This window comes from Panicum hallii, chromosome 9 (genome assembly GCF_002211085.1).
Source record: "Panicum hallii strain FIL2 chromosome 9, PHallii_v3.1, whole genome shotgun sequence".
In the NCBI taxonomy this organism is placed as follows: domain Eukaryota; kingdom Viridiplantae; phylum Streptophyta; class Magnoliopsida; order Poales; family Poaceae; genus Panicum; species Panicum hallii.
Window position 1 is genome coordinate 32,606,817 of NC_038050.1, and position 26,779 is coordinate 32,633,595.

A 26,779-nucleotide genomic window follows, 5' to 3' on the forward strand; every position below is an offset into this window, starting at 1 on the left:
TACATAGGCATAGGATTTGTACTTGTGCCCTGTCTCAACCTGGAAATAATAGCGTTGTCAGCTTTTTGGATTTGCTTCATCGGTAAAAAAGTAAGTCTTAAATACTCCCTTCTAGTCATTCTGGCATTTCGCATTTCTAGATATATAATCTTTTCTACGTATCAAATATATATTATATTTAGATGTATAGTAAAATTTATATACGTACATAAGTTAAAATAACTAATAATTTATTTGGGACAGAGGCAGTAGCTGCTGGGCACGGAACTTGCGTGGAAAAACTGTCTCCTATCTCCGTCTGTCTGTGTTTGTTATGTTAGTCCAAGCTCCAGCATACGGCAATGCAAATACCTAGAACATGCCATCTGGATTCCCTTTTTGTTACAAATTGCTGGACATATGTAGCCTAAGTTACATGATATACCTTGGCACCGTCGATCAGCAAGTGTTACACTCGTTCTCTGAAGCCCAGCACTGAAACCTGCATGCGCCTAAAGCACGTCGTACACCAGTACGGTATAGCTCCGATCACACTCGGTAGCTACAACTTTGAACCGACATGGTACCATCTCCGGAGCAGCGTCATGGAATAATCGCCCATTCATCCATGCAAAGAGGTCAGTGTCCAGTTGAAATGCTCCTGATCGCGTCCGACAGGCAGAAATGTGGGCTACTGGCCCACCCATGTGATGCGTGCGTACGTGGATTTTACCAATTCAAGGAATTCTTGGACTGTTGGAGCTTTGCATTGTATGCACTTTCCAGTTCCTTCTGCAAAATTTCAGGTCAAAAATGTCATGGGACACCGAAATAGCAAAGCATTATTTTCTTACAATGAAAATGTTTAAGCGCAAGATCAAATGTTTTCGAGCATAGAATCACATGATATCAAGAAGTTATCTCATGTTTGCTTAAGATCTACAGCCGAAGATCTTTTGCAGGGTTTCAATTATTCACATACATACATATGGATGAACTGCCACTCGTACCTTGCATGCTTTCAGCAGTGGTTGCAGAAACGAAGTTCTGAAAAACCTGATGGATTTCTCCAGGGACGTTCTTTCCCAATCTGTAACTCAAAAGGATTGTGCAAAGAGGGTGTATTAGGCAAGGTTGCATGGTACTAAAACGTTATTTTTTTTGGCAATTACAAATCACGGAAGGTGGATGCTTATAATCACTTACTATTTTCAGAATCTGTCTGAAAACCAACAGCATTGAGCTCTCCTAAAAGCTGTATAAAGTATTATTTTCACAAATCAGCATTGTACCATGATGCTTGGAAGAAGAATATGAAATGTTAGCGTATAATCTTAATTCATGCTAGTGTATATGGACCATACCTGTGATAGAGTCGGAACAGCTGTAGGATCAAAATCATCGCAATTATTGGGATCAACTGGAACACAAACACGACCTAGAAAAAGAAACAACAATCAATTATCGGCAATAGGGTGCATTGTGTGACAAAAAAATCCAGCAGTTCTTAGAATAGTTCAGTTCACTCATAAATAAACTAAATGAAAAGGTTTAAGTATTTAAGTGCCCAAATTTGTTCTGCAGTCTAGAGGCTTCAAATGGACATGCCAAGCATATGTATAACCACCTTCTCTTGAGATAAGAGATGCCACCTAATTATCACATTACAAACTAAAACAGAAGTTGAATGCATTATGTCTTTTAAGTTTTACCTGTCTTTGGGTGTATACAAAACGGAGCTTTTAGTAAATGATTCATGTGCTTTGATACCTGGCATGTGTATAAAGTTGATTAGGAGTGAGAAGAACCTTGGATAATTTTACTACTGCAAACACATACAACTGATGAATTTCCTTTTACCTCCATGTCAAGTCTAGGATATGTGTATGAGAAGACGATCTCTTCCACACATCTCCGAAGGCCCTGAACCTGAAACATATAAGATAAATTGGGATATTATACAATCTGGTGAAACCAAAAGAAATAAATAGTGATCGATAAACAGACAAATGTCCAAATAAAAATGAATAGGACTGCAGGGGATTGAACACAGAAAAAAAGCAATTAGGATTGCAGAAGATTAAATAGAACCTTGTGCTTTCCTGACTGTAAGGTCATCTTCAATTGTTTCCATCTGGCTGCATTGACATCTTCCTTTGAAATAGACGATCGTCTATTTCCCTGCCACTTGTCATGGAGCTCACTAGCAACATCTAGAAATGAAATCCACTTCAGAATGATGGTGAACATATTTATGCCATGCTAAACAAGGGATGGTAGGTTTAATCTATATCAGATGTTCATTTCTTATGGCGCCTTTTCTTACTTTCATCAGGGATGAGATCAAGCATCTTCTGACATCTCTCCTCTGATGCACAGAGTTGTTGGCTAAGTAGCAACTTATCTTCAAAGAAGCTTTCAAGAACATCCATGTATGACCGTCTGCAGGCGCATAAATTACATAATAATCAATTTAGCTCTACCATTTTCTGTTGGTAGAACAAACAAATTGACAAGGCAATTAAGACATACGCAAGGAAAGGATGGAGGACAGGTCCAGCCAAGGACACTTTCTTCAGTGTGTTTTCACCACCCTGAGATAGATCCATAGAGTTAAATAGACTTCTGGTGTGGGCGACAAACAGCATGTAGAGTCATGAAGGATGAGGTGTCACCTTGTAGACTCGAAAATAGTCAGCAACTGCAGCCCTTTGTTCATTGCTGAGCCTAACAGGAGAACACAAATATATTTTAGGATCAACAAACATAAGAAACAGATAGAAGCTAATTCGAACATACTTTCTTGCTCTGCTGTCACAGACCCAGCAATGGACACCACGACGGCCACTGTATACCCACAGTATGTGATTGAAACCAAAATCATCTGCAAACAATAATTATAGTTAGTAAACAAATGCACACTGCAGTAGAAGTAACCAACTGCAAATCTCCACTTCGTGCAGATAAATCTGCAAAAGTGGATAGCTCATGTTATGATTCATTGCATAATAAAATAATATGCCTCTAAGAGAAGTATCCAGAATTTTGATAGCAATGGTCATTAAGGGCCAGCAGTCCGAGCAGACATCAGCTCCAGAGCAGCAGTAGCGCACATCATCATAATCAGATATATCCTGCGTAAATAAAAGATGTTGGCAACTTGCAACGGTTGTGCAAGAATACAGCGTACACAGATAAAGTGAACAGGGAAAGAAAAGAAATGCAAATTTCTTACAATGTCAAAAATTAGTTCCCTTTCCACTGGTACAAAGACATTATTGCCAGATTGGGCGTAAGCATGACGCTTTGCAGGCTGCACAAAGAACACGATTCTTCAGGTAGTAGCAAACAGAGGGTAATGCAGGAAACTAGAATCAAGCAAAAATAAAAAAAAATTGATATGTTTACTGATGCTGCATCATACATCTACACTGTAGACAGGTCCAATATCAATCTTGAAAGGGCACTTCTCCTTGATAGAACTCTCCAATTCAGCAGCACTATCAAAGGATTGGAAGCGCAGGTAGATGTCATTCTCTAGTGTAAATGAAAACTCTCGACGTCCAACATATGACTGATCACATCCGGGGTGCTTTCCATCTATATAAAAACAAATTTTGGTTAATCAAGAAACAGCAAGAGCGCAAGCCTAACCCTAACCAAAGAACCAGATGAGCACGAACCATTTCCATAGCAAAGCCATTTGAAGAAATCATCATATGGGAAGAGCTTTCCTGCAATAGTATCACTGGTCGTTAGCAGAAGCAGTAGCGAAAAATCAAAGAAACTAGCATCCTTACATAGTGGAGTAGATTTTTAAATGCAAAACCTCAATCAGGTAAAGAGCATGCCTAGTTACACGAGAAGAATAACAAAATCTGCTAGGTCTTAAAAAAAGAGTATGGAAATAATCGCAAGAAATTGGAAGGAGTTAAAGAAAAATTCTTGCAGCAAGCAAATATTAGCCATGCTACGTCTCACTCACTACAGCAGGAAAAAAAACCCACGAATTCAACAAAAGAAAAACACTGAGCCTCTACAATGAGATGCAAGATCACAACTTTGTCCAGAATTAATGCAATTAAAGAGGACTGATAGCTATGGACATATCGGACGCAGGGGCAGGGGCAGGCCCACCTTGAATCAAGGGTATTCAGTTGAATACCCATTATTTTTTATAAAATTTTTGTATATGTAGTATTTCTCAAGTATATGAAGAAAAAAATAAAAAACGGACAAGAAATACGATAACGGGCTCGAAAATAGCCCAACTTTCTCTCCCCACCGAACGGCCCACGTTCCCCTCCCCTCCCCTCGCGGCCCACGAGCCCCCACCCCCACTGCCCCATGCGGCCATGCCCATCCCGTTCCCCCACCCCTGGCCCACCACCCACACACGCACATCTCCCCCAGGTGGCGCGGCACGGCGGCTACGGGCGGCGCGGCAGCTACGCGCGATGCGGCGGCTGCGGCTGCGCGCGGCAACGGCAGCGGCGGGTGGAGCGGCGGCGGCGGCGGGCACTACGGCAGCGTCGGCGGGCGGAGCCGGAGCGGCAGCGGCGGCGGGGCTCAGCGGACCGCGGTAGCCGGCAGGCTGGTAGTCGTGCGCCTGAGCCACGCTGCCGCGGGGGCGGGGCGCTAGGCCGCCGGCAACGGGGCTGCGGCCTGCGGGCTTGGGCTGCCTGCTGCCAAGCCGCCAAGGACAGGCTCTGGCTCGCCTGCTCGGCGCACGACGGCGTGGCGGCGTCTCGGCCTCGGCTCGGCGACAGGGAGGCAGTGAGCTGTGAGCGGCGCCTGGCAGCAAGGTGCAAGGGCAACCGAGCCCTTAATCTTGAAAGGTTTGTGAAAATTTATCCATATTTTATGAAAATTATCATTGCAATTTACGAAATTAATGATAAATTTGCAACAATGTAGTATTGTAATGAGGAAAATATTTATGAAACTCGATTGCTTGTAATATGTAGGTTTGAATCATGAAAAGGAGGAAGAGTAGCGGTGCTGCCACTGATTTGAGATCTTTTTTAAAAAAAAGTGCTCCATTATGTACTATTAATATATATTAATATATAGTATGGTCCAGGGTTGAGCTGTCAAAAAAAATTTACACCATTTGAAATTTCAAATAACCCCCCCGCCCCCCCAAATGCTGGGCCCGCCCCTGCGCATGGGTCACTATCTAGTCAGTTCCACGCGTTAAAAGGGAACGAATCGCTTTACCGTAGTAGACTCGGAGGTAGTCAGCGTTGAAACCCTCCGGCACCGCAGCAGGGTCTTCTACCTTTAGCTGCTGCTGGCCATCAATCTCCATAGAGTCAACCGGCTCATCGTCCCTGCCCATCCTCAGATCAAGAACAGACTGAGCCAAAAGAAACAAAATAATTAAAATTACACACAAAAAAGCACGGACTGAATTTGCAGCGTAGAAGGTGGTAGGAATCGAAGGACTTGTGCTGACTTGGTTGGAGACGGGGGATGTAGTCCGCGCCCTTGGCTCCCGGCGCCGGTGGCTTCGGATCCAGCGGCGGCGCAAGCAGCGGGCGGCGCAGTAGGGGTGGGGAGCGGTGCTGCTGAGGGGCGGCAGAGAGCGGAGCGGGGAAAGAGGCAACGGAATGGCGGGAAGAAGGGCGCCGCTCCCGCCAAAAAGCCAAACCGCCGCTGGCGCTCTGGTTCTTATCTGGGCCTTGGTTCGTAACGAGGGCCTGTCCTGCCTTCGGATCTTGGGCCTTGTCTGTTTGTTGTAGCCGACAGGGAAGGGGAGAGCAGGTGGCCCAATTCCTCAAGGCGAGGCCCAGTGCAAAGCACATTCAATCTTTTACGTAGCACGTACGACTAGCCGCAGTATCATCGCACATATCCATTAGAGATAATAATATTATAGAATAAAATAAAATATACTAAAATAAAACAAAAAAATTTTATTTATCTTATTTTAGAATATTTTTATTTTTATTTATCTTGTTTTAGAAGTTTTGGAATATTTTATTTTATTATGGAATATTGTTATTTTCAGCGGATACGTGCGATCATATAACGGTTAATCGCACGTGCTATGACCGTGTCATTCTCAACGTATTCTACAAATGGTCACTAGATGGTAAAAATATGCGTGATTTAATAATAACATTCCAGCGAATCATCAATTGGTATGAATACGCATGTTTGCTGAATTCGGACACAATCTCAGGTTGCCACTAGATATTGTCAACGAGTACTCCACTCTTCAAGGAATTAAGAATCGGAGCTATTAGCGCCCGGATGTCTGACATGAAATTTTCCATCGGACGTTCCGTCGCAACATCAAAAATAAATTACTGCAACATTCTTCAAAGTTACTACTTGCAACACTAAAAAACATATATATAAAAATGACTCTGTCATCTGATTCTATGATAGAAAATTTTCGCCGCAGCATGACACAGTATTTCATGCAATATTCAATAAGAATGACAATATGCAGAAATAGAGTTTTGTAACATTGAAACTTACTTTTTGCAACATTTAAAGATTATAATTGCGATATTTTTAAACTATAATTGCAACATTCAAAAAATATTTTTTAAAAAAATTAATAGAATAAATAGAATTAGTCGATATTAAAAGGTGCGACATGACAAATCAACTGTTGAAACATTTAGAATAAATTTATGCAACATTCTAAAATAGCATCTCAAATATATTGAAAATGACCACTCCAACATCACATATGGACCCGTGGAACAATCTTAGAACAACTATTGCAATATCAATAATCAACTCAAATAATCGCTGCAACATTAATAATCAACTTAAACTCTTGCTGCAATATCATAGTATATCTATCACAACAAAAACTCAGGTGAGAAGTCCACCACAACATCCATCATTAAGGTTGAACTGTCTTACCCGCTGCAACGTTAGCTCATACCTATCGTAACAAATTACCTACAAAAATTCCCACCATACTAGATGAGAGCGTTTAATTTTTATTTTAGCTTGGGACGCTCTGGTCCTAGCATTACCGATGAAGAATCAGTTAACTTACTGAACCATTTATTCCGGTAGAGAATCAGTTGTGCAGCTCTACCAAAACCATTCGGAGCGGGGTTTTTTGGTCCTTTTGGTCACTTGAACAAACAGGATTCACTAGAGAATCATGCTGTTGCTTCTTTTAGTCCTTGCGCCATCGGAAGAATCAGATCCTCGCCTCAACCGGCTCAATAATGCGCGCCCTCGCGCATCCTCGCCTGAGGCCACCCGCAGCCGTCCGATCACCATCCAACGTCCCACAGCGCCCCGCCCTCCTCCCACCTGCTCTCCCATTCCCCGCTGCCCGCCTCCGCCTCCGCCGCTTGCCGGACCTCTCGCCGCCGGCCACCCGCCATCGCCGCCCCATGCATCCCCCCACCGCGACGGCTGCGTCCCTTGGCTCAGCCGGAGGCTCCTTCCCCGAGCTCACCTGCCCAGCGGAGTTCGCCGTCGTCGCCGCCCCCGGCGGCCGAATCTCCGTCGTCGGCTTCGGCTCCCTCCTCTCTGGTGAGCGGAGCGCCGCCCGCAGCCACAAGTAGTGGGTTTCTTCGATCCCTGAACCTGGTAGGCCTGACGCTGATTGGTGGCAGAGCGGAGCGCGAGGAGCACGTTCCCGGACCTGGAGGGCTTCCGCGTGGCGGCGCTGAGGGGGTTCCGGCGGGTGTTCGCTCATGCTGCCCCCATCTTCTTCGAGCGCGGCATCGCCGCCGAGGCCACAAAGGTGCTCACCATAATTGACAGTAGTGTGTGACTGAACTCTACAAGGTGGATAGAATAATTTCGATTAGACCATATGTACGGCTTGGGATTTTGATGTGTAATCCCCTAAGGCGGCATTTGTTCACGAAGTGCGACCGTTGGAACTTTTGTACGGCTATGTGCTACGGTCTAACTCGTCTTGTCATGCACAAATGCTACTTCCTGTTGGGGAATTTGGGTAATACCTGTTTAGTGTAGGAATACGTTGAACTGGAGACACGTACTTTTGCAAGTTCAATCTGTCGTTTTACTTTTGTCTGTGACATTGTCGTGCATACAGCATACCTCTTTTGCAGTAACTGTGTAAACCTGAAACTACGTGTAATAAAGGAAAATATAAAGTAGTTCTAAAGCTAGTTTATTTTTAACACCCTCTCTGTCCTATATGAAGTAATAGCAAATTGCACTACTGGTGCAGTGGCACACAAAAGAATTGGGATTTCAAACAACATGCTTCAGGAACAAATAGGCATGGAGTTAAACTTAGATATTTTGTTGAGATCCAATGCTTTGACCTTGGATTATGTTTGTGAATATAGAGTGCAGTACGTACTCAGAAAGTTGCATTTTTGGTTTTCTTTTGTTTCCGTAATCTTCTCTTTTTCACTCTTGCATTGGGTGCTTTGTAGGAATTCTCAAGCCTAAGCGTGGAGCCATGCGAGGGGGAACTGATAGTAGTCACTGTGTTCGAAATCAAGGAGGAGGAGGTCTCGTAGTTTTCTATGAAACATATCATATGTTTTGAAGGGCAAACTCGGCAATCTAATGGACCGTTCCTGAGCTCCTCTTTGGTGAAGACTGAAAATCCATAATATTTGCAGGTGCCAGCATTTCTCGAGAGGGAACATGAATTTAGATTTCTTGTGGTGGGTGACCAATCGATTCGTTTCATGATTGCAGATGTAGCCTATTTTGTTTAATGAATATATCTTGCACCATTCGATATGATGTTCAGTTGCTTAATTTGGAGTCTGAAATGCTTGTAGTATAGATTTTCATTGTTCAGTCCTGAACCATAATCTGGACTGCTTTTTGGCAATTGTCTGTTGCCACTTATGTTTGTGTTTTAATGTGTTGTCAGGTTGTTCCTGAAGGACTGGATGGAGTGCCGTTTACAAATCAAGCAGTATGCAGTCTGCATCTGAAACCATACCTGTAGTTTTCTTTTTGCTCTTTGCTGCTGCGTCTTGCAATCAGAGCTATTCTTGTCTTGGTGGAATTTGTCGGTCAGGTTGTCTGTGCACGCTACAGCGATGAAGAATATTTCAAAGGGAGATGCCAAGGTAGAATTTGTGTCTTCATATGATTCCAACTTTTTTCACCTGGTTCTGTAATTATTGTCAATGTCTGTTTGCTTTCAGTCTCTCACTTCAATTGTTGATCAGATTATGCAGTAGTAGTTGTTTATGCTTTGAAGGAAATGGTAATCTGTTTTTAAGTTCATCCAATTGCTTTTATCTATATTCCCTTCGTTATAAAATATATGACATTTAAAAGAACTAATTAGCTTGCCCTAAACGTCATATTAAGCTAGACATGTTTGATTCCTGTTCAAATAAGTTTATGATAACTAACAAAAGCTTTATGCTGAACATTATTTTCACTTTTTTTCTGACAAATCAAAAAAATTGCACATTTAAGTTGTTTTTATGGTAATGTAGTTTTAGTTGCTTCTAGAGAATTGCTTCATGCTTGAGACCATACCAAATCATATTTTATTCCGAGGTCAATTACATCTTGAAACTTTGAACCATCCCTTCTGCAGGGAGCAAGGAAATATATAACCAACGCTACGGACGGTTCAACATTGACAAAATCTGGAGAGATGATATTTTACCATGTCGCTTGTATCTTAGACATTGGTGAGTACTTCCTGTTGACAGATATAGTGTTAAATGCTCTGTGGAGTTGTTTCTTTCGTCTCTTGGATAAATTCGTAATTAACATCACAAAGTATGCACGCTACCAATAATTTAGGGTACATTCTCCTTGTACATTCTTTCATCTATGAGACTGACATCTCAAAGCAAGATGCATCTCTGAAGGAAAAATGATATGATTGCTTTCTAACATCTGAAAGCAAGCTACATTTCTGAAGCAAAGGGAAATCATTGCTTTGAACACTGTAGTTATCCAAGAGCAACACATTTTTCTTCATAACGACCATTCATTACTGTATGAGGTGTGGTATAGAAGAATGGTGTTACTGATATTCTTATTAGCAATACGATGTTATCTACATTCTTATGATTTTAATTTCTTTTCAGTGTTCTTGCTGCAAAAAATCTTGGTGAACCAGCATACAGCAACTTCTTAGACCACACCTATCTTGGTGACCGGAAAACCACGATAAGGGAATACTTGGACACTACTGGAGCCGGCATTATGGAAGAGGAGCCTCCTGAATCGCTAAAAAGCCGCTACGGTGGCTGATTCGACGATCGTAGCTACCACAGATTGAACTTTCATGCGCTTGCAGTGTATCAAATCAGATAGTTGGTGAATTGGTGTGTTCCGGGATGTGCGAAATAATGCATGGTGCTCAATTGCAGAAGATCTAAGATTCCGATTTGGTGATTTTTGGGCGGTTTCTAAGATTCCGATTTGGTGATTTTTGGGCGGATGGCGCCAAATATGCGAGTTGTGACCAATTTGTGATTGATGTACACGTATAATTGCGACTATTTGCCATCATGACAGAAACTTCGGAGCCATACTCTGGAAATGAGGACAAAATGCATCTTTTTTCCCTTTTCTGGTGGCTGGTGTTCGTTCTTGTACTTTTTGACAAGCCCGGTGTGAAAGCCGAGATTTTTTTTTTGGTTTGGTCATCCACCAGCTGCAGTGTCGCAATCATGCGACAAGCTGCATGTTCTGAATCGTGGACGGCGACAATTGCGCTCCCAACCACGAATGCAACGGGCACGATGATCGTAGTCTTGAGATGTGCATTTCGTTGTCTCCCTGACGTCGATTGAGGCACGCTTACGTGTCGCGCGCGCCCCTACGACGGCGGCGAGTGGAAGAAGAGGCAGATCGCCGAGCAGTCGTCGACAGCGATGCCCCACCGCCTGCGCCTCCACGCGCGGACGGCGCACTCCACCAGCCGCTTCGCCACCTTCTCCCTGTCCGGCGTCCCCGCCACGATCTGCACGGTCTCCTCGTTCGACAGCACGTCCCAGACCTGCCGGAAAAGTTCACGTTTGTCACCGTCAGTCATCAGGCGAGCGCCACCGTACTGAAATGAAAAGGGCATGTCTTGTTACGCCGTCGGTGGCGAGGATGACGAACTGGTCCCTGCTGCTGATCTTCCTCTGCGTCACCTCCGGCCGAGATGACGCTGTAGTCCTTGACGGAGTAGTCGCCGAACGCGCGCGACATGGCGAGCCCCGGCAAGTCCCGGCTGGGCTGCCAGACACGGTAAACGCCGGGCTCGTCGGCGAGGCAGTACACTTGGCCGTTGCACCGCCGGATGCGCTCCTTCTCCTCTGCACATCGCGTTCCAGAACACGCCGTTAGCAAAGGTCGGCGTCGTCGCAATTCACAAGGATGGGCAGCAAGAGAGACAACAGTTAGCGACTTACGAGGCAGGTTGGGCTTGAAGTCGATGGTGAGCTGGACGGCGGCGAGGGCGCCGTCTTGGGACGTGGTGCCCAGGACGGCCCGGGAGTCGCCGACGTTGGCGACGACCATGAGGTCGCCCTGCTTGACGATGGACAGCGCGGTGGAGCCGCTGTAGACGGCGTCGAGGCGGCGGCTGCGGCGGAGCTCGTCGTCGACGGCGGCGCAGGCGGCCACGTAGGACTGCTTCCAGAGGTCGAACCGGCTGTCGCTGAGCTTCTTCTCGTGGTCGATGAGCGACGCCAGCGTGAGGGCCTCCTGCCAGTGGCACAGCAGCGACGGCGGCAGCGAGTTGAGCACGGCCTTGGCGACGTAGTGGCCCCACGGGCCGTGCCCGTCGAAGATGCCGCAGAAGATGGTGTCATCCTGGCACCCGAACCCCTGAACGGACACGATAGAGAAGCCATAAGAACAAATTGTCCAGAACACAAGAATCTTGCACAAAGTTTTACTCTTTCATAAAAAAATTGTGTTCTTTGAATTTTCTCCAATTCCAAACATTTACATAACTGGACAAAAAGGCAAAAAAAACCCCCAAATTGTTGTAGTTTTTTCTTTAGATGGTGTTTGCCAGCTGCTGGTGTGAAAGTTCGATGATTCCATATGGTGGGTAATGTTCTGCCGGTTTGGCATTACATGTGTGGCTCAGCTTTAAGGGGATTGTTAATCTTATGCTGTACAATCATTACATGATAATTGACAATCATTATATGATAATTGACAATTTAAGATTCCAGTGTGACGTCACACCCAACCAACTGAACAACCCAGCCATAGAGCTATCTAGCAGTAGGTCATGGCTGTCCTCACTCCATTGGATGGCTTGGGTTGCAGAATTAATAAAAAACAAAATTAATTCAAGAATATCATCTTGGAAAAAAAAGAAGCAGTGATACAATTCAAGGCCCTAGCATGACAACAAGGATGTAGTCCACGAAGATCTCTCAAGAATACGTGTGTGGTAATCTACTATGTGATGTGGCTAACTTTCCATCTTAGGCTGTGAGCTTAACAACCCAAAGATGTAGCGCTGTAGCTTTGGTTTCAGATACCAAAAGCTGAAAAGTGCCATCATCAGAAACAAACATATTGCTCCTTGAGCTAGCTAATGAGGACACGTATGATCCCTTTCTCTTGTCAGAGACAGAGAAAAGATAGCCAAAAGGAAACACCAGCGCTGCTAGGAATCCTAGCATCGGTACCCGCCGGCCCGGTTAGCACCGGTTTCCCGCCCGGTACAAGCTGACCTGTACTGCTACCGGTCGCGCTATCCGGTACTAAATAATTTCACACCTAAAAAATAAAGAAAAAAATGTTACAAACCTCCGGAAGGCCGTGAATGCGTGTGAGAGGTTGGGAGGATTCGAACCCACAACCTTCAGCCTCGCACGTAACTTTCTTACCATCCTACCTATGCATCACATGTAACTGGGTGGGAGATGCATTCCTTTTTAAGTAACCCGTGGAAGACCATTTAGGGTGCGTTTGGTTGGGCTTTACAACCTGCTTTTGCTTTTTCAAAAACCAAAAGCCAACCAAAAGGCTTAAACGGTCTAGGTGCTTTTGCCTAAAACCAGCTTTCACCGTAGTACAAATGCAAAAGTACCCCTTCCCTTTCTTTCAGTGGCTTTTGAGGTAAAAAATTACCCACCTGCCACTGGTTATGAAAAAATAATTCGTTCTAATCCGCCGCCCCGCCCCATCGCCGTGCTGCCCCGGCCCGCCCCGGCGCCGCCCCATCCGACGCCGCCCCGCCCGTCGCCGCCCCGCCCATTGCCGCCTCGCCTAGGCCTGCCCCGGCGCCGCCCCGCCCGTCGCACCCCGCGCCGCCCCGCCCGTCGTTGCCCCGCCCCGGCACCACACAAACATAAGAAGATGGGAGTGAAGGTATAGAGAATGAGGATACCATGAATACCATTCGTGATAAGATCGCTGATGATTTGATTAGTGCGAGAGGAGGATAGTTATGTTGATATATATCATAATTTCATGAGCCATTTACCTTGTGTAATTGCTACAGTTCTATTTATATGGACCATATGGATGAAAAACTTTCCAAAAGATACATTTACATGTGAAATATTGAACATATTAGGTTTTAGATTTGTACAAGTATTTTGTATATAGACAGTCCCACAAACTTTCAGCGTATTACAGGTATTTCACCCACAGCATACAGTTTCCCACATCTCACAGCTGCTCTAACCAAACGGTATTCTGCTTTTCCCACCGCAGCTTTTTCACAACAGCTTTTCCACAGCCCACAGCTCACAGCAGCTTTTACAAAAACCACAGCCCAACCAAACACACCCTTAATACCATGCCAAGACACCGGCCGGTACTAAATGTCACCATTTCGTATCGGATAGTGTCATTGATCGGTACTAAATGACCGCGTCATTTTAGTACCGAGCCAAAACATCAGTCAGTACTAAAATGCGACATTTAGTACTGGTCGGTACCTTAGCCTGGTACTAAAATAGCTCCGGAAGCTTTCAAATTCGAACTCAGTACTAAAATAACTCCGGAACAACTTTACTACCGGAGCAACTTTAGTAGGGGAACAAAAATAACCGGTACTGACTGGACGAAAGCTCATTTCTCTAGCACAGACTCGTGCTCCAATACCTATGCCTCCATGAATATTTTGACCTTATCATTAGAACACCCTGTGGCCAATATATACCATACAATTCATTTAGTTGCTCACTGAAATTAAGAAAAAACATTACTTTTGGATTTTTAGGAGCAGCTCCGAAAATAAGATGAACAAATTGATCAGGTGAGCAACGGAAAGACAAGTCAAGGTTCAGTTCAGTACACAGTCACATCAAAAGGCTCTTCGCTTTCTTCCATAGAACGGAGGCCAGCCCCACGAGAATTTTCCAGATTTTGTGTAAAACCCAAAAAAATCCGTATAATTCATAGGAAATTTGTGCTTTTGAAACTAAGCGTTTTGTCCTATCACGTGCAAGCACAAATTTATTTCACCAATGATTTTAATTAAAAAAATAAGAGCGAAATTAAGCAAGCATGAAGCATGGAGCAGAGCAGCAGGAGTTGCATAGAGAGCTGACCTCCCAGACGATGGAGCAGTCCTGGTTGGTGCCCTTCTCGCCGCGCCGCGAGCACACGGTGGCGAACGTCTCCGAGCCCTCGCCCCACATCCGTGCCGGACGTCCGCAGCACCGCCGGTGCAGCGGCCTTCCCGTCGCCGCCGTGCTCTCTCCTGTACCTCCCCACCGAGAGCGACCGGGCCAGGCCCTGCAGCAGCGACGAGATCTGCCGCATTTCTCCGGGACCACCGGACCAGTTCTCCGCAGCTGCAGAAGGCTTCAGCTACCAGCTCTCTCTATCTTGTTGTGACGGCGATTGGTCGAGGCCCGAGTTCAGCTGGTACCAAGCACGGACGGAGACATGATTGGCCAGTCAAGCGGATGGTACGGCGGCGCTCATGGAAAAGAACAGAGCACCAACCATGGCCACGGCCGCCCTCGCCCCGGATTTTTGTGCCGTCGTCGTTTCTCCTCGATCTTTCTCTTCTCTTTGGGACCAAGCAAGGAGCTTCGACTGGATTGGCAAAGACCGGATCAAACGGAAGCGAAAAGGACACGCTTCTGAGCTCTCACGCGCAAAAACCAAGCGCAGGGCGATCGAGCAGAGCAAGCAAGTTCCTGAACAGCAAGGGAGAGACAGGGGAGGGAAAAAAAAAGGGAGAGCAGGGGGATTGGACGGGAAAAGGACGGAGATTTTAAGGCAAAATTAGGTGCTCGACACTAAGAAAAGGTGGCATTTGCCACGACACACTAAAAAATATGTCTTTGCCCAAACATATTAAAACTCTATGGTAATTGAATGCTGGACACTGTAACACATATTATAACGTATCCTTATGAAACAGATATCACTATATTTATAAAAGATAAATATACCCCTGCCTCTTCAAATGAAGATTTTAGATAGATAAAAGGCTATGATAACAGCATGTTCTTCACCATATTCTTTACTATTCAGCAAGCAGTACACAAATACAAATAGCAGGTTCAGCCACATTTGGCTACAGTGTAGACCCTAATGACATGGTTTAGCAAAGGGGAACGATTCAGCAGGTTTAGCAAAGGAAATCACAGATTCGAGCCACATTTGACTATCTTGATGCTACCAAAACCCTACATGCTACTGATCCGGCACTCCCTACTCTTTCTTAGACCTGACAACCTTCACCTTCTTTGCTTTTCCCTTCTCCATAAAGGCTATTGGTAGACCTGACAACCTTCAACTTCTTGGCCTTTCCCTTCTCCATGAAGGCTACTGGTGAAAGGATCTAGACGTCGACAAGAGGAGTGAATAGTCGAAACTGAAAATACTTCAATTAAAATAATTCTGTCAGTAACTTTCGGAGTCAACGGATATTTATTCGGAATCTCCGGAACTTTCGGAGTCTTTCGGAGTCTACGTCTCCGTTGAGGCATCTAAGAAGAAACTTACTTCTTGAGCTATGTAGCCTCCCCTTTCCAGCCCCAAGGCTACGAAAGTCACTTACTAGAACGTGGAGGGTGTACAAACTTTTCAGGGCACACCACAAGTTTGGGTGCTCAACAGGCAAAGCCGGGCCGGCTAGGAGCTTGAAGCATCAAAAGTAACAAACACGAAATCCACCGACTTGACGAAGAATGAAATGCTCAAGAGAGCTCATTAGCACTCTCACTTGCTCTCCCTTCAATTTTCCTTCAATCCTCTCACCAAATCTCACTTGGAAGTCAAGGAGGAATCAAAGAAGGTTCTTGAATGCTCAAGAATGGAGGCAGGTGGTAAACAGACCGAGAGAGTTAACATGGAGGAGGTGAGGGGGTATTTATACCCCAGCCCCCAAAACTAGCCATTGGCTATTCAAGTTCCAGAGACTCCGAAGAATTTTTCGGAGACTTCGAACAATAACTCCGGAGATATGTGGAGACTCCGCATATATCTGGACTCCGAACATTCCGCAGAAAGCCCATGCCAAGAGACTCCGAAGAAATTTTTAGAAATTCCAAACATTCCTGTAAGAACACAACACTCCAAAATGTATATCCCAAATGTTGTGTAAGTGCAAAGGTGTCTCTCGTATGTTTGTTAGATCATCTTGAGCACCTTATTCTATGCAAAGCGAATGTATTTCATATCTCTCTTGATAGTGCTGCATTCCTATACTCAATTTTAAAATATAAACAAATTTGGTCCTCATGATTTTCCACTTTGCAACTTTCATTTCCTTTTCGGTATACATCTTCACCAACTTGTTCATCTATCACCTGTGATTCCTGCTCATCATGCTTGCAAATGGCATTAGTTCCACAAGCGTATATCATTAATCAACCAAAACCCGCTAAACAGACCTAGATGTTCTTTCAACTGGAGATAGTGCTTTATATGCAACAGGCTCTATGGAGCCTTCAAATTCCAGCAACCTTTTTTCGGCTGAAATAGATATGGAAGCATGTCAACAATTATTTTAAAGAAAGATAACAACCAGGAAAACATAATTGGAGGACTTATACCTCCTTGTCATAGGGCTAGGTGTTTGCATAGAAGTGATAGCTCTAGTTGGTGTAGATCGAGTTTGCTGCAACAACCTTCTTGACATACTAAATGGAGAGAAAAAGTAAAATTTAGTAAGAAGTAATACAATATGGCAAAATTTTGGAAGTTGCATTCGTACCTTCTTGTCATAGGGCTTGGTGTAGAAACAGAAGTGATAGTTCTTGTTGGTGTAGCACTGTAAATTGTTTAGATATGCATGTTAGTGGTGTGCTATGTAAGATATGTTTCAAGTTTGAGTTGAAAGTTTACAATGGTTCATCAAGTGATGGTCCACCTCTGCCTTGAAATTGAAAATACACTCAAAACTATCATCCCAACTCCAAAGCCTTATTTCTTCCATCCCAAACTACCCAGTACATGTCAATTGCATGAAGAAATTTCTGGTTAGAATTACAGGTGACACACAGTTTTTGCTTTGAGCCTAGCTTAATTTCTGTAGCAATTTCAAGAAGTAAAACATTCCAGTTTGTGCTATCCCTGTCTAAAATCTTTGGAATGTTACATGCCTTGCAATATTGGCGACCATCATCATCAGTTAATTTGACATAAGCGCTTACTCGAATAGCAAGCCTGTAGGACGAATTGGGATCCATCCTACACATACAAAGGCACAAAGATGAATGGGATGTACAAGGGTACGATTTCCTTTGCAAAATCGAGCCTACGGTTAGCCTAACCTTAGGGGAAAATGGCAAGAATCTTACCGGTCGGGAACCCATGACAGATCGGCGTGGTTCTCTGGGAAAATGTCCCTGAAGAATCGTAGAGGAGGTTCCTCCATCTCCTGCCACGAGCGGGCGCCGCCGCCGTGACAGGCCGCCGCCCAGGAGGGAAAGGCCTGGCCTCGGGGAACTGGCGAAGGGCACGGCCGTGTGCCTGGAGCAGAGCGGGGCAGCAGCAGGAGATGCCGGACGGAGGGGGCGGCGAGCGCAACAAGAGCAGCGCAGGGAGGAAGAGTCACGATCCGTTTTGCTCCCATTTGGCAGCAGGGGAAAGAAGAGAATTGGCAGGGACAATTTCGTCTTTCACGTACCTTTCTAATTATAATAAGAGGTGTAGTGTCCAGGACCTAATTACTAAAGAGTTTTAATGTGTTTGGGCAAACACAATTTTTTTTGAATGTCCAGAACCTAATTTTGCCTAAGAACAAATGGATTTGGTCTTGAACTGTAGGTAGCTTCTTGAGGGGCTTCCATTTGGTCGGTTCGATTGGGAAGAAGACAGGCTGAAAATGCATTTCAATCTTCGTTGAGGGGGCTGCATATATAATAGCCATCGCTTGTTTTTCCACCGCCATCTTGTCCATCTGTTGCCCATCCATCGGCTCCAGACGTGAGGGAGCAAGGGAGCAAGGGAGCATGTGAGGTGCTAGGAGCACCGGATACATTCTCCTACATCCCCGAGGAGAAAATTGCATATTTGGATCAAATATCACGCTATGCAGTATTGCCATTAATAACATTAACTTCGTAAAAATAGGAGTCCAAACATGTGGCACTTAATTTTTATGTTATTATATGTATTTTGTCTCTTTTCTATTTTTCTTTCATATATTTCGTAGGTGAATTGATCAAAATGCCCTTATATTTTCTTTCACCCTGTACGTTACGTTTTCCCTATCTGCAGCGGCATCTCTTTTCTCTTTTCCTCTCGTTCGTGACCTACTACGGCCTCCTAGGGCCACTGGCGCGCACCCGCTGTAGAGCAGAGCGCTCGAGCTTTGCTTCTCGATGGCGCTCGATGGGTAGCCGGGCACCGGCCCTCCCGTGTTGAACGCGCTCGTCGTCGCGCTCAAGCATGCACAGGCGCAGTAACAGCGGGGTGCCCCGAGGCCTCGCAAGAGCAGCTGCTCGTCGTCAAGATCAAGCTCGAGCAGCCGTTGCTCGCCGTCATGCGCGAGGCCTCCTTCTCCTCTTTCGTCATCAAGTCCACCATCGAGCAGTCGCTTTCCTCGCTGTCGCCGGCAGCGCCCTCCGCCGCCGCCCCGCCGCTCGCCGGACCACGCTCCTCTCCCCGGCCCCTCTCCGCTCCCTCGCCTTGGTGCCGGCAATGCCTACATCAACACCGCGCCTGGCGGCCGCCGCAGGCGCCAGTGCCGGGACGACACACGCAAGATGCTCGACGTTATGCTCAAGCCGGTGCGCCGGAACGTGTGCTCTTGGGTGACACGGGCCGGACGCGGTGCTGAAGGAGGTGGATAGGACGATCCCGACAACCGGGGCGAAGGTCGTGCTGCTCGTGGCCCTAACAGGTCATGAATGGGAGGAGAAGAGAAGAGAGACATCGGGAGATGAAACGTAAGGACATTTTGGTCAATTAAGCTGCAAAATATATGGAAAAATATAAAAAGAGGAAATACATACCAGGGCGTGATTTTTGCGAAGTAATAGGAAAACTGCGAAGGGATGTTTGGAGTGCTACGAGCTTGTTTGGATCCAATGGAAAGAGAAAGAGAAAGTGCAAAATTTTTGCTCTTTTGCATTTTTTTTGCACTTTTGGATCCAAACACCCCAAAGTGCAAAAGGGCAAATGCTACCGTAATTTTACTAATTATGCATTAATTAGGCTTAATAGATTCGTCTCGTCATTTAGTCCTCATCTATATAATTAGTTTTTTAATTAAACTATATTTAATACTTCTAATTAGCGTCCAAACATCTGACGTGACAGGAGCAAAAATTTGCCATTTACCCTTTTGCCATTTTGCCATTTGAGGGTGGATCCAAACACGCCCTATGTATGCAATTTTCTCATCCCCGACCGGTGTGCCGTGATTCTTCTCCTCCGCTCCGTGAAATCCGCCGGCGTGCGAGCTCCGCCGCGGGCGCGCGGAAGCCCCCTTGGGTGTGCTCCGCCGCGCGCGGGAAGCGCGGGCGAGCTCCGCCGCGGGCGGACAGGGTGAGCTTGCCACGGCGAGGAGTGGTGAGATCTCCCGTGCAAGCCTCACAGGGTACGTGGCTCGCTCTCCTCTCCCGCCGCCGTCGGTCAGCTTGCCATGGCGTGATCTTCTACCTCGAGCAGCAAGCATGTGATGACGTGTCTGTGTTCGTGGTTCAGGGCCCCAACCGATCTCATCCGAGGCCGGGCCGGTTGGTGGAGCCCGGTCGACAGCGTCGTCGCCACCGCCCGTCCAGGCTGTGCCCAGCACGGCAGCACCTGACTCGGGCAGGCTCCGCCGTCTCTCCTCTGTCGTCTCTCTCTTCCCTTTCCCCGTTCAGTTCAGCTTCTGTTGGCTCGCCGTTCGGGTAATTCTTCACCTCGCCTCGCTTCCTTCCGCTGCGAACCTCGTCTCGAATTCGCTCGCGGTGGGAGAAACCGGGGCACGAGGATGACCGTGATCGACATCCTCACCCGGGTGGACGCGATCTGCCAGAAGTACGACAAGTACGATGTCGACAAGCTCAACGGCGCCAACGTCGCCGGCGACGACCCCTTCGCCCGCCTCTACGCCTCCGTAGACGCCGACGTCAACCAATGCGTCGAGGTGAGATCTCGTCCCCTTCCTCCTCCCTCTCTCTCTCGCCCCCCCCCCCCCCCCCCCCCCCCCCCGCGTAGGCGAACCGGCGCACTCGATCTGAATCTGATGGTTTGTTTTGGAGCAGAAAGCAGAGGCGGCGAAGCAAGAGAAGAACCGGGCCACGGTTGTGGCCCTCAACGCTGAGATCCGGCGCACCAAGGCCAAGCTCCTCGAGGAGGACCTGCCAAAGCTGCAGCGCCTCGCCGTGAAGAAGGTTGCCGCCCTAGTACCCACATTGCCTCACTTGAGTGTTTGTGCTAGATCTGCGAACTTTTTGACTTTTGGGCTTGATTCTGTGCTTGCCAGTTGCTAAACTTGCTTGGACTGTAGCTGCCTAAAATTAGGATGTCTGGCTGCAAGGGTCAGGGAGTCTATTGGAAAATGGTCCATTTCGCGAATTGTAAAATTTTAGGATTGATGCACTACCACAATGGCAGAATTTGGGGGAAAAGCTGTGGTTTGGGTTAGTAGTTGCGATGTTTCTGGATTTGGTACTTTGGAAGTGACCAAGTGAGCCATGTAGGAGGATTTCATTGGATTGGTAAATGATGGTTATGCGCTGATTTGACATGCATGGGTAAAATCTAATATCTTGTGTTTTGTCATCTGAATGGAATCCATACATATGCAAACTGGTTGATTGCTACCTTCATCTGGTTCCTCTGTGGGTGGTGCATGCTCTAGCTTGAATTGCAAATTAGACCGTCCTAGTTGGCTGCCTGATCACCTGTGTATTTGAGTTTAGACTAGCTGACATCCTTATCCACACATCTCTCTTCGTAAAGATACAAAGTTTTACTTGTTCGCAAATGCGCCTCTTACAGTTTAACTTAGCATACCATTTTATATAGCTAGATTTGACAGCATCGATAGATTCAGGCAACCTAGTTCTGAAGACTCCTTTTAACAGGTGAAAGGGCTCACAAAAGAAGAAATTGCGACCCGTAGTGATCTGGTTGCCGCCTTACCTGACAGAATACAATCAATCCCAGATGGAAGTTCTACTGCCACAAAGGAAAATGGAACTTGGGGAGCCTCAGGATCTCGCACTCGCACTGGAGGAGCCATAAAGTTTGACACTACTGCTGGTTAGTGAGCATCTGAACATCTTCTGTTGCTCCACCTTTGTCTTTCCTGTAATGATTACTGTTATGCATTAGCTTTTTAGTAGGAAAGATTGGCATAGTACCTTTTGATGAAACTGGGATCCAAATAATCTTTTTTTATGTCCAATACTCCAAATCGAAAATGATTAACGAGATTCATAAATTACGCTAGTGCACCTAACTTCATTGCTCCATAGTTATTCGAAAGCCACCTAATCAAGCTTAACCTCTTGTGTAGTCTTGAGACTTTTAGACCCTCTTGCTTTTGAATTTCGTATCTTTTGGATCACTGGCTGACCTCCTTTTCCCGTAACACCACTTAAACATACAGATGGGAACTTTGACGATGAGTACTTTAAGGGGACAGAAGAATCAAACCAGTTCCGCCGGGAATATGAGATGCGCAGAATGAAACAGGTAAATTTACTGAATCACTTTTCTTCTTTCCGTTTCATTTTCTTTTGCTACAGGATGTGGGATTCTCGGTTTCTCATCTGGTGTAACCAGTCCTTGGCAATGAAATTCTGCAGGATGAAGGTTTGGACGTTATTGGTGAAGGGCTGGAAACTCTGAAAAACATGGCATCTGACATGAATGAGGTTGCATGCTGTGCTTTATTTCTTGTTATATGATAATTATAATAAGTTATGGACAGTTAACTAAATAGCTGTGATTATCAGGAATTGGACAGGCAAGTTCCTTTGATGGATGAAATGGATGACAAGGTCTGTTATCTGGCAGCCATTAGTTTCTGTAGGCTCCATCTAGAAATTGTCCAGCAACACTTATTTTGCTAATGATGACTGTAGGTGGATAGAGCCAATGCAGATTTAAAGAATACCAACGTTAGACTGAAGGAGACTGTTCTTCAGGTAAAACCTAGCACTTATCTGTGCACTTCCTAACTAATGCTTGGTTAGCTGTGTGATCTCATAGCTCATACCGGTTGTTTTCCACATTGACTTGTTACCAGCTGAGATCGAGTCGCAACTTTTGCATTGATATCATCCTTCTCTGTGTCATTCTTGGTATTGCGGCCTACCTTTACAAGTAAGTAATTTTCATTGTCAACAAAATTTAGTCCCATTTCCAAAAATATGTTTGGTATGAGTATCAAATGAATCTAGATATACCATTGTTACTATAAGTATGCTGAGATTTTCTTTAGTTTGTGTTTGTTGTAGTGCAAGAGTTCTTTATGACATGCTAGTCTTCAATATATACAGCTCATTATCTTGCTTTCTGCTTTGTTGTGCAGCGTGCTAAAAAAGTGAGGTGGAATCCAGTCGTGGCCCCTTTGTTATTATGGCTCTACCTATCAGTTCTTGGAGTGACGATTACGACATGTGCACGAGCGATTTGTTTTGTCATATCTCTGTATTATTTGTGGTGTCCCGCTTGAACCTTAACTAGGGTTTGTTGAAGTGATCACTGGGTGTGCGTAAACTGGAGTAAAGAGATATATCTTCTGTACATTTGGGAGTAAATTTCTTAGTGAGGAGTACACGGCATCATTCTGTGTTGGACCATGTAAACGTGCTCATGTATATTCCGTCAGGTCTTCCATCGATATCTCCATCTTTATGTTGAATCTGTCTGGGTATAGTTGGTACCAAGAGCAGTGCTACCCGAATACATGTTTCACATAATTTGCTGCTCCAACTCGACCGTATTCCAGGTCCAGCTCGCATCTGGGCGATTCACTTGTTTGCAGTCTCAATGTCAGCCACGCAAGTACTGGCCCTGTTGAGAAGTTCCTGCGTGGATGTTGGACTGATTCATGCGTTCCAAAGGAAGAAGCCTTTTGCTTGGTCAAATCCTGCATGGGAGCTGAATTGATTCCTGCGATACAAAAGGAGTCAAATATGAGCCGAAATCAGTCGGTTTCCACCAATTTTTCGTAATTCGATCGCCTAATAAATGAGGTCCCCCACCTTCCGAATAGGGGTAGTGTAGTTCGCACTCATAGGGCATGTTTAGTTTGCTACCTAAACACCATGCGTAAGGTTAGCATGCTGCCACAGGTGTGGCGCACCTAAGCTGTCTAAATTGAAGTATGTGTTTGGTTCATTACTCCGCCTAACATTAGGCATCTTGTAAAAAAATGCGGTAGCTGTTTGTTTTGCTACCACACCTAAAGTTAGGCACACATGAGAATATGTGGTAGCTGTTTGTTTTGTTACCACACATAAAACTAGTCACATAAATAAAATATACAGAAATTAATATAAATTGATGAACATATCAAATAACAGAACCGAAATAGTTATAATCATAATAAATGGACATAACATATCTATATGCCCATATCAAATTGATAATGCCTCTATATCATATCAATAACAATCTTAATTAGTTCATATTAGTTACATTATAGCAAAGTATGCATTAACAAAAGTGTGAAGCATCATCTAAGTGCTAAACAAATTGCTGTGAGCAACACCATCTATCTTCATAGCCATCATATATCAGCCTAGAAGAAGTGCAAAAGAATGAGCCTTCATTGACACCATCCATCTTCGGTTAAGTTCTTGGATGAGTCTACAATGCAAAACAATCCACTTTAGCAAAGTGCAAACAATGCAAGCAATAATTGACCAATTGCAACATATATCACCTGGGTACATAAACAAAAGCGGCTAACCACCTAGGGGAATTCACAGCCTCGCATCACTAAGAAACTTGAATACCCATGATTGAAATGTCACCTCAGCTGAACCAGATAGAAAACCACGCATATCCTTTTGATCTTTATGTGCCAGAAAGGTTCCTACCATCGCCTTTTGATCAGTAGTTAGTGTCATATTTTCAAGTCTTCGCCACAATATACCATCAGAATTAGGCATAGGAGGTGGAGCTGGCGCTGGCTTCTTGATTTCATTTTGAAGGGTCACTAAAGTAGTTGCAATTGTATCTCCTATTTTTGACATACGGCTCTTTGGTCTCACATCTCTCTTAGCATGTTTACCTTCAGCTCTTAGACGCTTCATCCCAGAGCTAGATGAGCTATTCTCAGCAACTTGAGATGCAAAGCTAGGCTGACCACTTAGAATCATTACTTAGGTCATCTACAGGCTGAGCATAGTTTGACAGGTCATTGAATATATCATCATCATCATCATTATCTTCAACATCCTGAATGTCGTCAGTCTGAGTGTCATTCATTCAATTAATGGTATCCATAGCAAGAGAACCATCAGTGTTGAGGAATAGTTCTTGCATTTCATTGAAGAATTTGATAAGCTTAGCAAGGAGCCTTCTTGCCCTATCCTGCAGAAAGTAGCATGTCGCTTAGTAGTATATATTACACTAAAACAGAAAAATGTTAAAAAAATAGAGTGAAAAAATATGGAGAATACCTTTAGCTTAGCCTTCTCTGATTCAGATATGATTACCATAGATCTTGTTGTGTCAAAAGTGTTACCACCCTTGGCTAAGGCAGTTGCAACAAACTTCCAATTTTCCTTATAATGCCTGAAATGTCTCTCAACTTGTGTAGTAGTTACCCCCATATTGAACTGTCTATTCAATGCCTCTGAACACTTGAACTGGTGCTTTTTTTTTTATCTTGAAACCAGCATGTTGCTCCTTCATAAAGTCAATGAAACCAACCAAGCATAAATTTGGTTTGATCATCATCTCATGTGATGGTCCTCTCACGAGTGGAGCCATCACCTTCAGCTTTTTCCTTCCCTGTCATATCTGTTAAATAGGTCTCAATGCAACCACATAATGCAATTAAATAGGATCTGAATACAACAATTCAATACAATTAAATAGGTCTAAAGACAGCCACACCATACAAATAAATCATGTCTGAATATAGCCATTCAATACAATTAAATAGGTCTAAAGGCAGCCACACAATACAAATTAATCATGTCTGAATACAGCACACAATACAAATAAATTATGTCTGAATACAACACACCATACATCAATTTTGATCCCATTCATCCCACATTTGCTGGGCTAACTGATCATGCATGTTCACCCAAAGCTGATTGTCTCTGTTCATATCAACATGGGAATGATTGCTCCTTGGTAGAGTTGCAAGCCATGTCGCGTCATCATAGACATAAATATCAGGACCTTCATCTATTATAAAGTTGTACAAATTGCAACAAGCCAAGACTATCTTCACTTGAGTTTTTAGAGGGAAAAACGGTTGACTTGTTAGTATCTTAAATCTGTTTTTGAGTGTGCCAAATGACCGTTCAACAGTTGTCCTAAGGGAGGAGTGACGAAGATTGAACAATTCTTTTGGATTTTCTGGCCATCTAGTACCCTGAAACTCCTTAAGATGATACCGAACTCCTCGATATGGAGGTAATATGCCAGGTCTAGCAGTATAACTAGCATCAGCTAGAAAATAGTGACCTACAATCGGATTTAACTAAAGATAGCTAATTATTTTGGAAGCCAAATATTAGGTATCTTATATGACTTGACTAGTACCTTCTGGAATTTTTAACCCTGAAGGGCGTGATAATGCATCTTGGAGCACAAAGGAATCATGAGCTGATCCTTCCCATCCAGCCAATACATATGTAAACCTAAGATCAAAGTCCACGGCAGCTAACACATTTTGTGTTGGATAGTGTTTTCTACCCCTAAACCTATCCTGCATATATATAGGAACCAGTGCTGGTATATGTGTGCCATCCAATGCTCCTATACATTTCTAAGAAAAATAACAAAAGTGGTTCTGTTAGTAGGTACTACAAACTGATAATAAATATAATAATAGATTCTAATTATATACATATATTACCTCAAAATATGGGTGAAATCTTCCCGGGCTACTGGATATCTTTGTATGTGTCTTAGTGGTTCTCATGGTAATGATGTCGCGGGACAAGATGCATAGAGCATGTAAAATAGAATTAAAATACCTACTAATCTTGTCCCCAGACCGCAAGAATTCAAAGCCAACTGATCTATTTGTCCATCTATGGCTGACAAATTTCAAGAACATAGCAACCTGCTCTTCAATGGAGACGTTGATAGTGTCCTCTAACAACCCATGGGACCTTAAATGACAACATAACCTATGGAAAACAAATTTACGCATACACAGCTCGCTAATACAGTTGGCTTCAATCCCATTATACAAACGATTCAGACGCCTTTCCCTTTCTAGATCTCTTTGTAACATAGAACCGTATTTGATATGCCTCTTGGCCAATCTATTTTCTTGCAACTT

The 26,779-nt window shown here is 44.6% G+C and overlaps 4 protein-coding genes and 1 pseudogene across 7 annotated transcripts; 2 read left to right on the top strand and 3 right to left on the bottom strand.

Moving 5' to 3' along the window:
- Positions 1-261: 261 nt before the first annotated feature.
- Positions 262-5,543, bottom strand: LOC112876964 (DNA primase small subunit-like). Of its 2 annotated transcripts, none has more exons than XM_025941153.1 (17): positions 5,438-5,543; positions 5,200-5,338; positions 3,663-3,713; positions 3,404-3,579; positions 3,215-3,292; positions 3,002-3,113; positions 2,779-2,863; positions 2,655-2,706; positions 2,512-2,573; positions 2,306-2,421; positions 2,071-2,192; positions 1,840-1,908; positions 1,692-1,749; positions 1,344-1,417; positions 1,186-1,234; positions 990-1,069; positions 262-771 (listed from the first exon to the last, which is right to left on the bottom strand). In XM_025941153.1, exons 2-17 carry the CDS (start codon positions 5,318-5,320, stop codon positions 709-711), a joined length of 1,368 nt encoding a protein of 455 aa, XP_025796938.1. In that variant the 5' UTR covers positions 5,321-5,338; positions 5,438-5,543; the 3' UTR covers positions 262-708. The 2 variants fall into 2 exon arrangements, with proteins under 2 accessions (XP_025796938.1, XP_025796939.1); XM_025941154.1 differs by having other exon boundaries at positions 5,200-5,312; positions 5,438-5,535.
- A 1,571-nt stretch (positions 5,544-7,114) lies between these two features.
- Positions 7,115-10,471, top strand: LOC112876173. Its single transcript, XM_025940221.1, has 8 exons — positions 7,115-7,494; positions 7,578-7,708; positions 8,376-8,453; positions 8,568-8,612; positions 8,828-8,872; positions 8,978-9,029; positions 9,512-9,608; positions 10,014-10,471. Exons 1-8 carry the CDS (start codon positions 7,182-7,184, stop codon positions 10,177-10,179), a joined length of 927 nt encoding a protein of 308 aa, XP_025796006.1. The 5' UTR covers positions 7,115-7,181; the 3' UTR covers positions 10,180-10,471.
- Positions 10,466-15,215, bottom strand: LOC112876172 (annotated as a pseudogene).
- Positions 15,216-16,046: 831 nt separating this feature from the next.
- LOC112876174 lies at positions 16,047-17,973 on the bottom strand. Of its 3 annotated transcripts, XM_025940222.1 has the most exons (5): positions 17,655-17,973; positions 17,457-17,544; positions 17,069-17,125; positions 16,908-16,994; positions 16,047-16,827 (listed from the first exon to the last, which is right to left on the bottom strand). In XM_025940222.1, exons 1-4 carry the CDS (start codon positions 17,927-17,929, stop codon positions 16,950-16,952), a joined length of 465 nt encoding a protein of 154 aa, XP_025796007.1. In that variant the 5' UTR covers positions 17,930-17,973; the 3' UTR covers positions 16,047-16,827; positions 16,908-16,949. The 3 variants fall into 3 exon arrangements, 2 of the variants coding, with proteins under 2 accessions (XP_025796007.1, XP_025796008.1); XR_003225268.1 differs by lacking the exons at positions 17,457-17,544; positions 17,655-17,973 and adding an exon at positions 17,200-17,450; XM_025940223.1 differs by lacking the exon at positions 17,457-17,544 and having other exon boundaries at positions 17,655-17,971.
- A 1,740-nt stretch (positions 17,974-19,713) lies between these two features.
- Positions 19,714-23,166, top strand: LOC112878216 (syntaxin-71-like). The gene is made up of 10 exons (XM_025942648.1): positions 19,714-19,900; positions 20,008-20,434; positions 20,553-20,681; positions 21,378-21,555; positions 21,905-21,990; positions 22,104-22,172; positions 22,254-22,298; positions 22,383-22,445; positions 22,547-22,623; positions 22,832-23,166. The coding sequence occupies exons 2-10, from the start codon at positions 20,279-20,281 to the stop codon at positions 22,845-22,847; spliced, it is 819 nt and encodes a 272-aa protein (XP_025798433.1). The 5' UTR covers positions 19,714-19,900; positions 20,008-20,278; the 3' UTR covers positions 22,848-23,166.
- The last annotated feature ends 3,613 nt before the right edge of the window (positions 23,167-26,779 follow it).

What these genes read in the sequence shown, in the direction of transcription:
- LOC112878216 (XM_025942648.1), top strand. Translation starts at nt 20,279, where the DNA reads ATGACCGTGATCGACATCCTCACCCGGGTGGACGCGATCTGCCAGAAG. An exon ending in TGGCATCTGACATGAATGAG is followed by an intron (nt 22,173 to 22,253) that starts GTTGCATGCTGT and finishes TGTGATTATCAG; the next exon opens with GAATTGGACAGGCAAGTTCC. An exon ending in TGAAGGAGACTGTTCTTCAG is followed by an intron (nt 22,446 to 22,546) that starts GTAAAACCTAGC and finishes ACTTGTTACCAG; the next exon opens with CTGAGATCGAGTCGCAACTT.
- LOC112876174 (XM_025940222.1), bottom strand. Translation starts at nt 17,929, where the DNA reads ATGGGAGCAAAACGGATCGTGACTCTTCCTCCCTGCGCTGCTCTTGTT. An exon ending in ATGGTCGCCAATATTGCAAG is followed by an intron (nt 17,126 to 17,456) that starts GCATGTAACATT and finishes AACAATTTACAG; the next exon opens with TGCTACACCAACAAGAACTA. An exon ending in CCAAGCCCTATGACAAGAAG is followed by an intron (nt 16,995 to 17,068) that starts GTACGAATGCAA and finishes CTCTCCATTTAG; the next exon opens with TATGTCAAGAAGGTTGTTGC.
- LOC112876173 (XM_025940221.1), top strand. Translation starts at nt 7,182, where the DNA reads ATGCGCGCCCTCGCGCATCCTCGCCTGAGGCCACCCGCAGCCGTCCGA. An exon ending in TCGCCGCCGAGGCCACAAAG is followed by an intron (nt 7,709 to 8,375) that starts GTGCTCACCATA and finishes GGTGCTTTGTAG; the next exon opens with GAATTCTCAAGCCTAAGCGT. An exon ending in TGCCGTTTACAAATCAAGCA is followed by an intron (nt 8,873 to 8,977) that starts GTATGCAGTCTG and finishes TTTGTCGGTCAG; the next exon opens with GTTGTCTGTGCACGCTACAG.
- LOC112876964 (XM_025941153.1), bottom strand. Translation starts at nt 5,320, where the DNA reads ATGGGCAGGGACGATGAGCCGGTTGACTCTATGGAGATTGATGGCCAG. An exon ending in CTGTTCCGACTCTATCACAG is followed by an intron (nt 1,235 to 1,343) that starts GTATGGTCCATA and finishes TACTTTATACAG; the next exon opens with CTTTTAGGAGAGCTCAATGC. An exon ending in TCAGACAGATTCTGAAAATA is followed by an intron (nt 1,070 to 1,185) that starts GTAAGTGATTAT and finishes TTTGAGTTACAG; the next exon opens with ATTGGGAAAGAACGTCCCTG.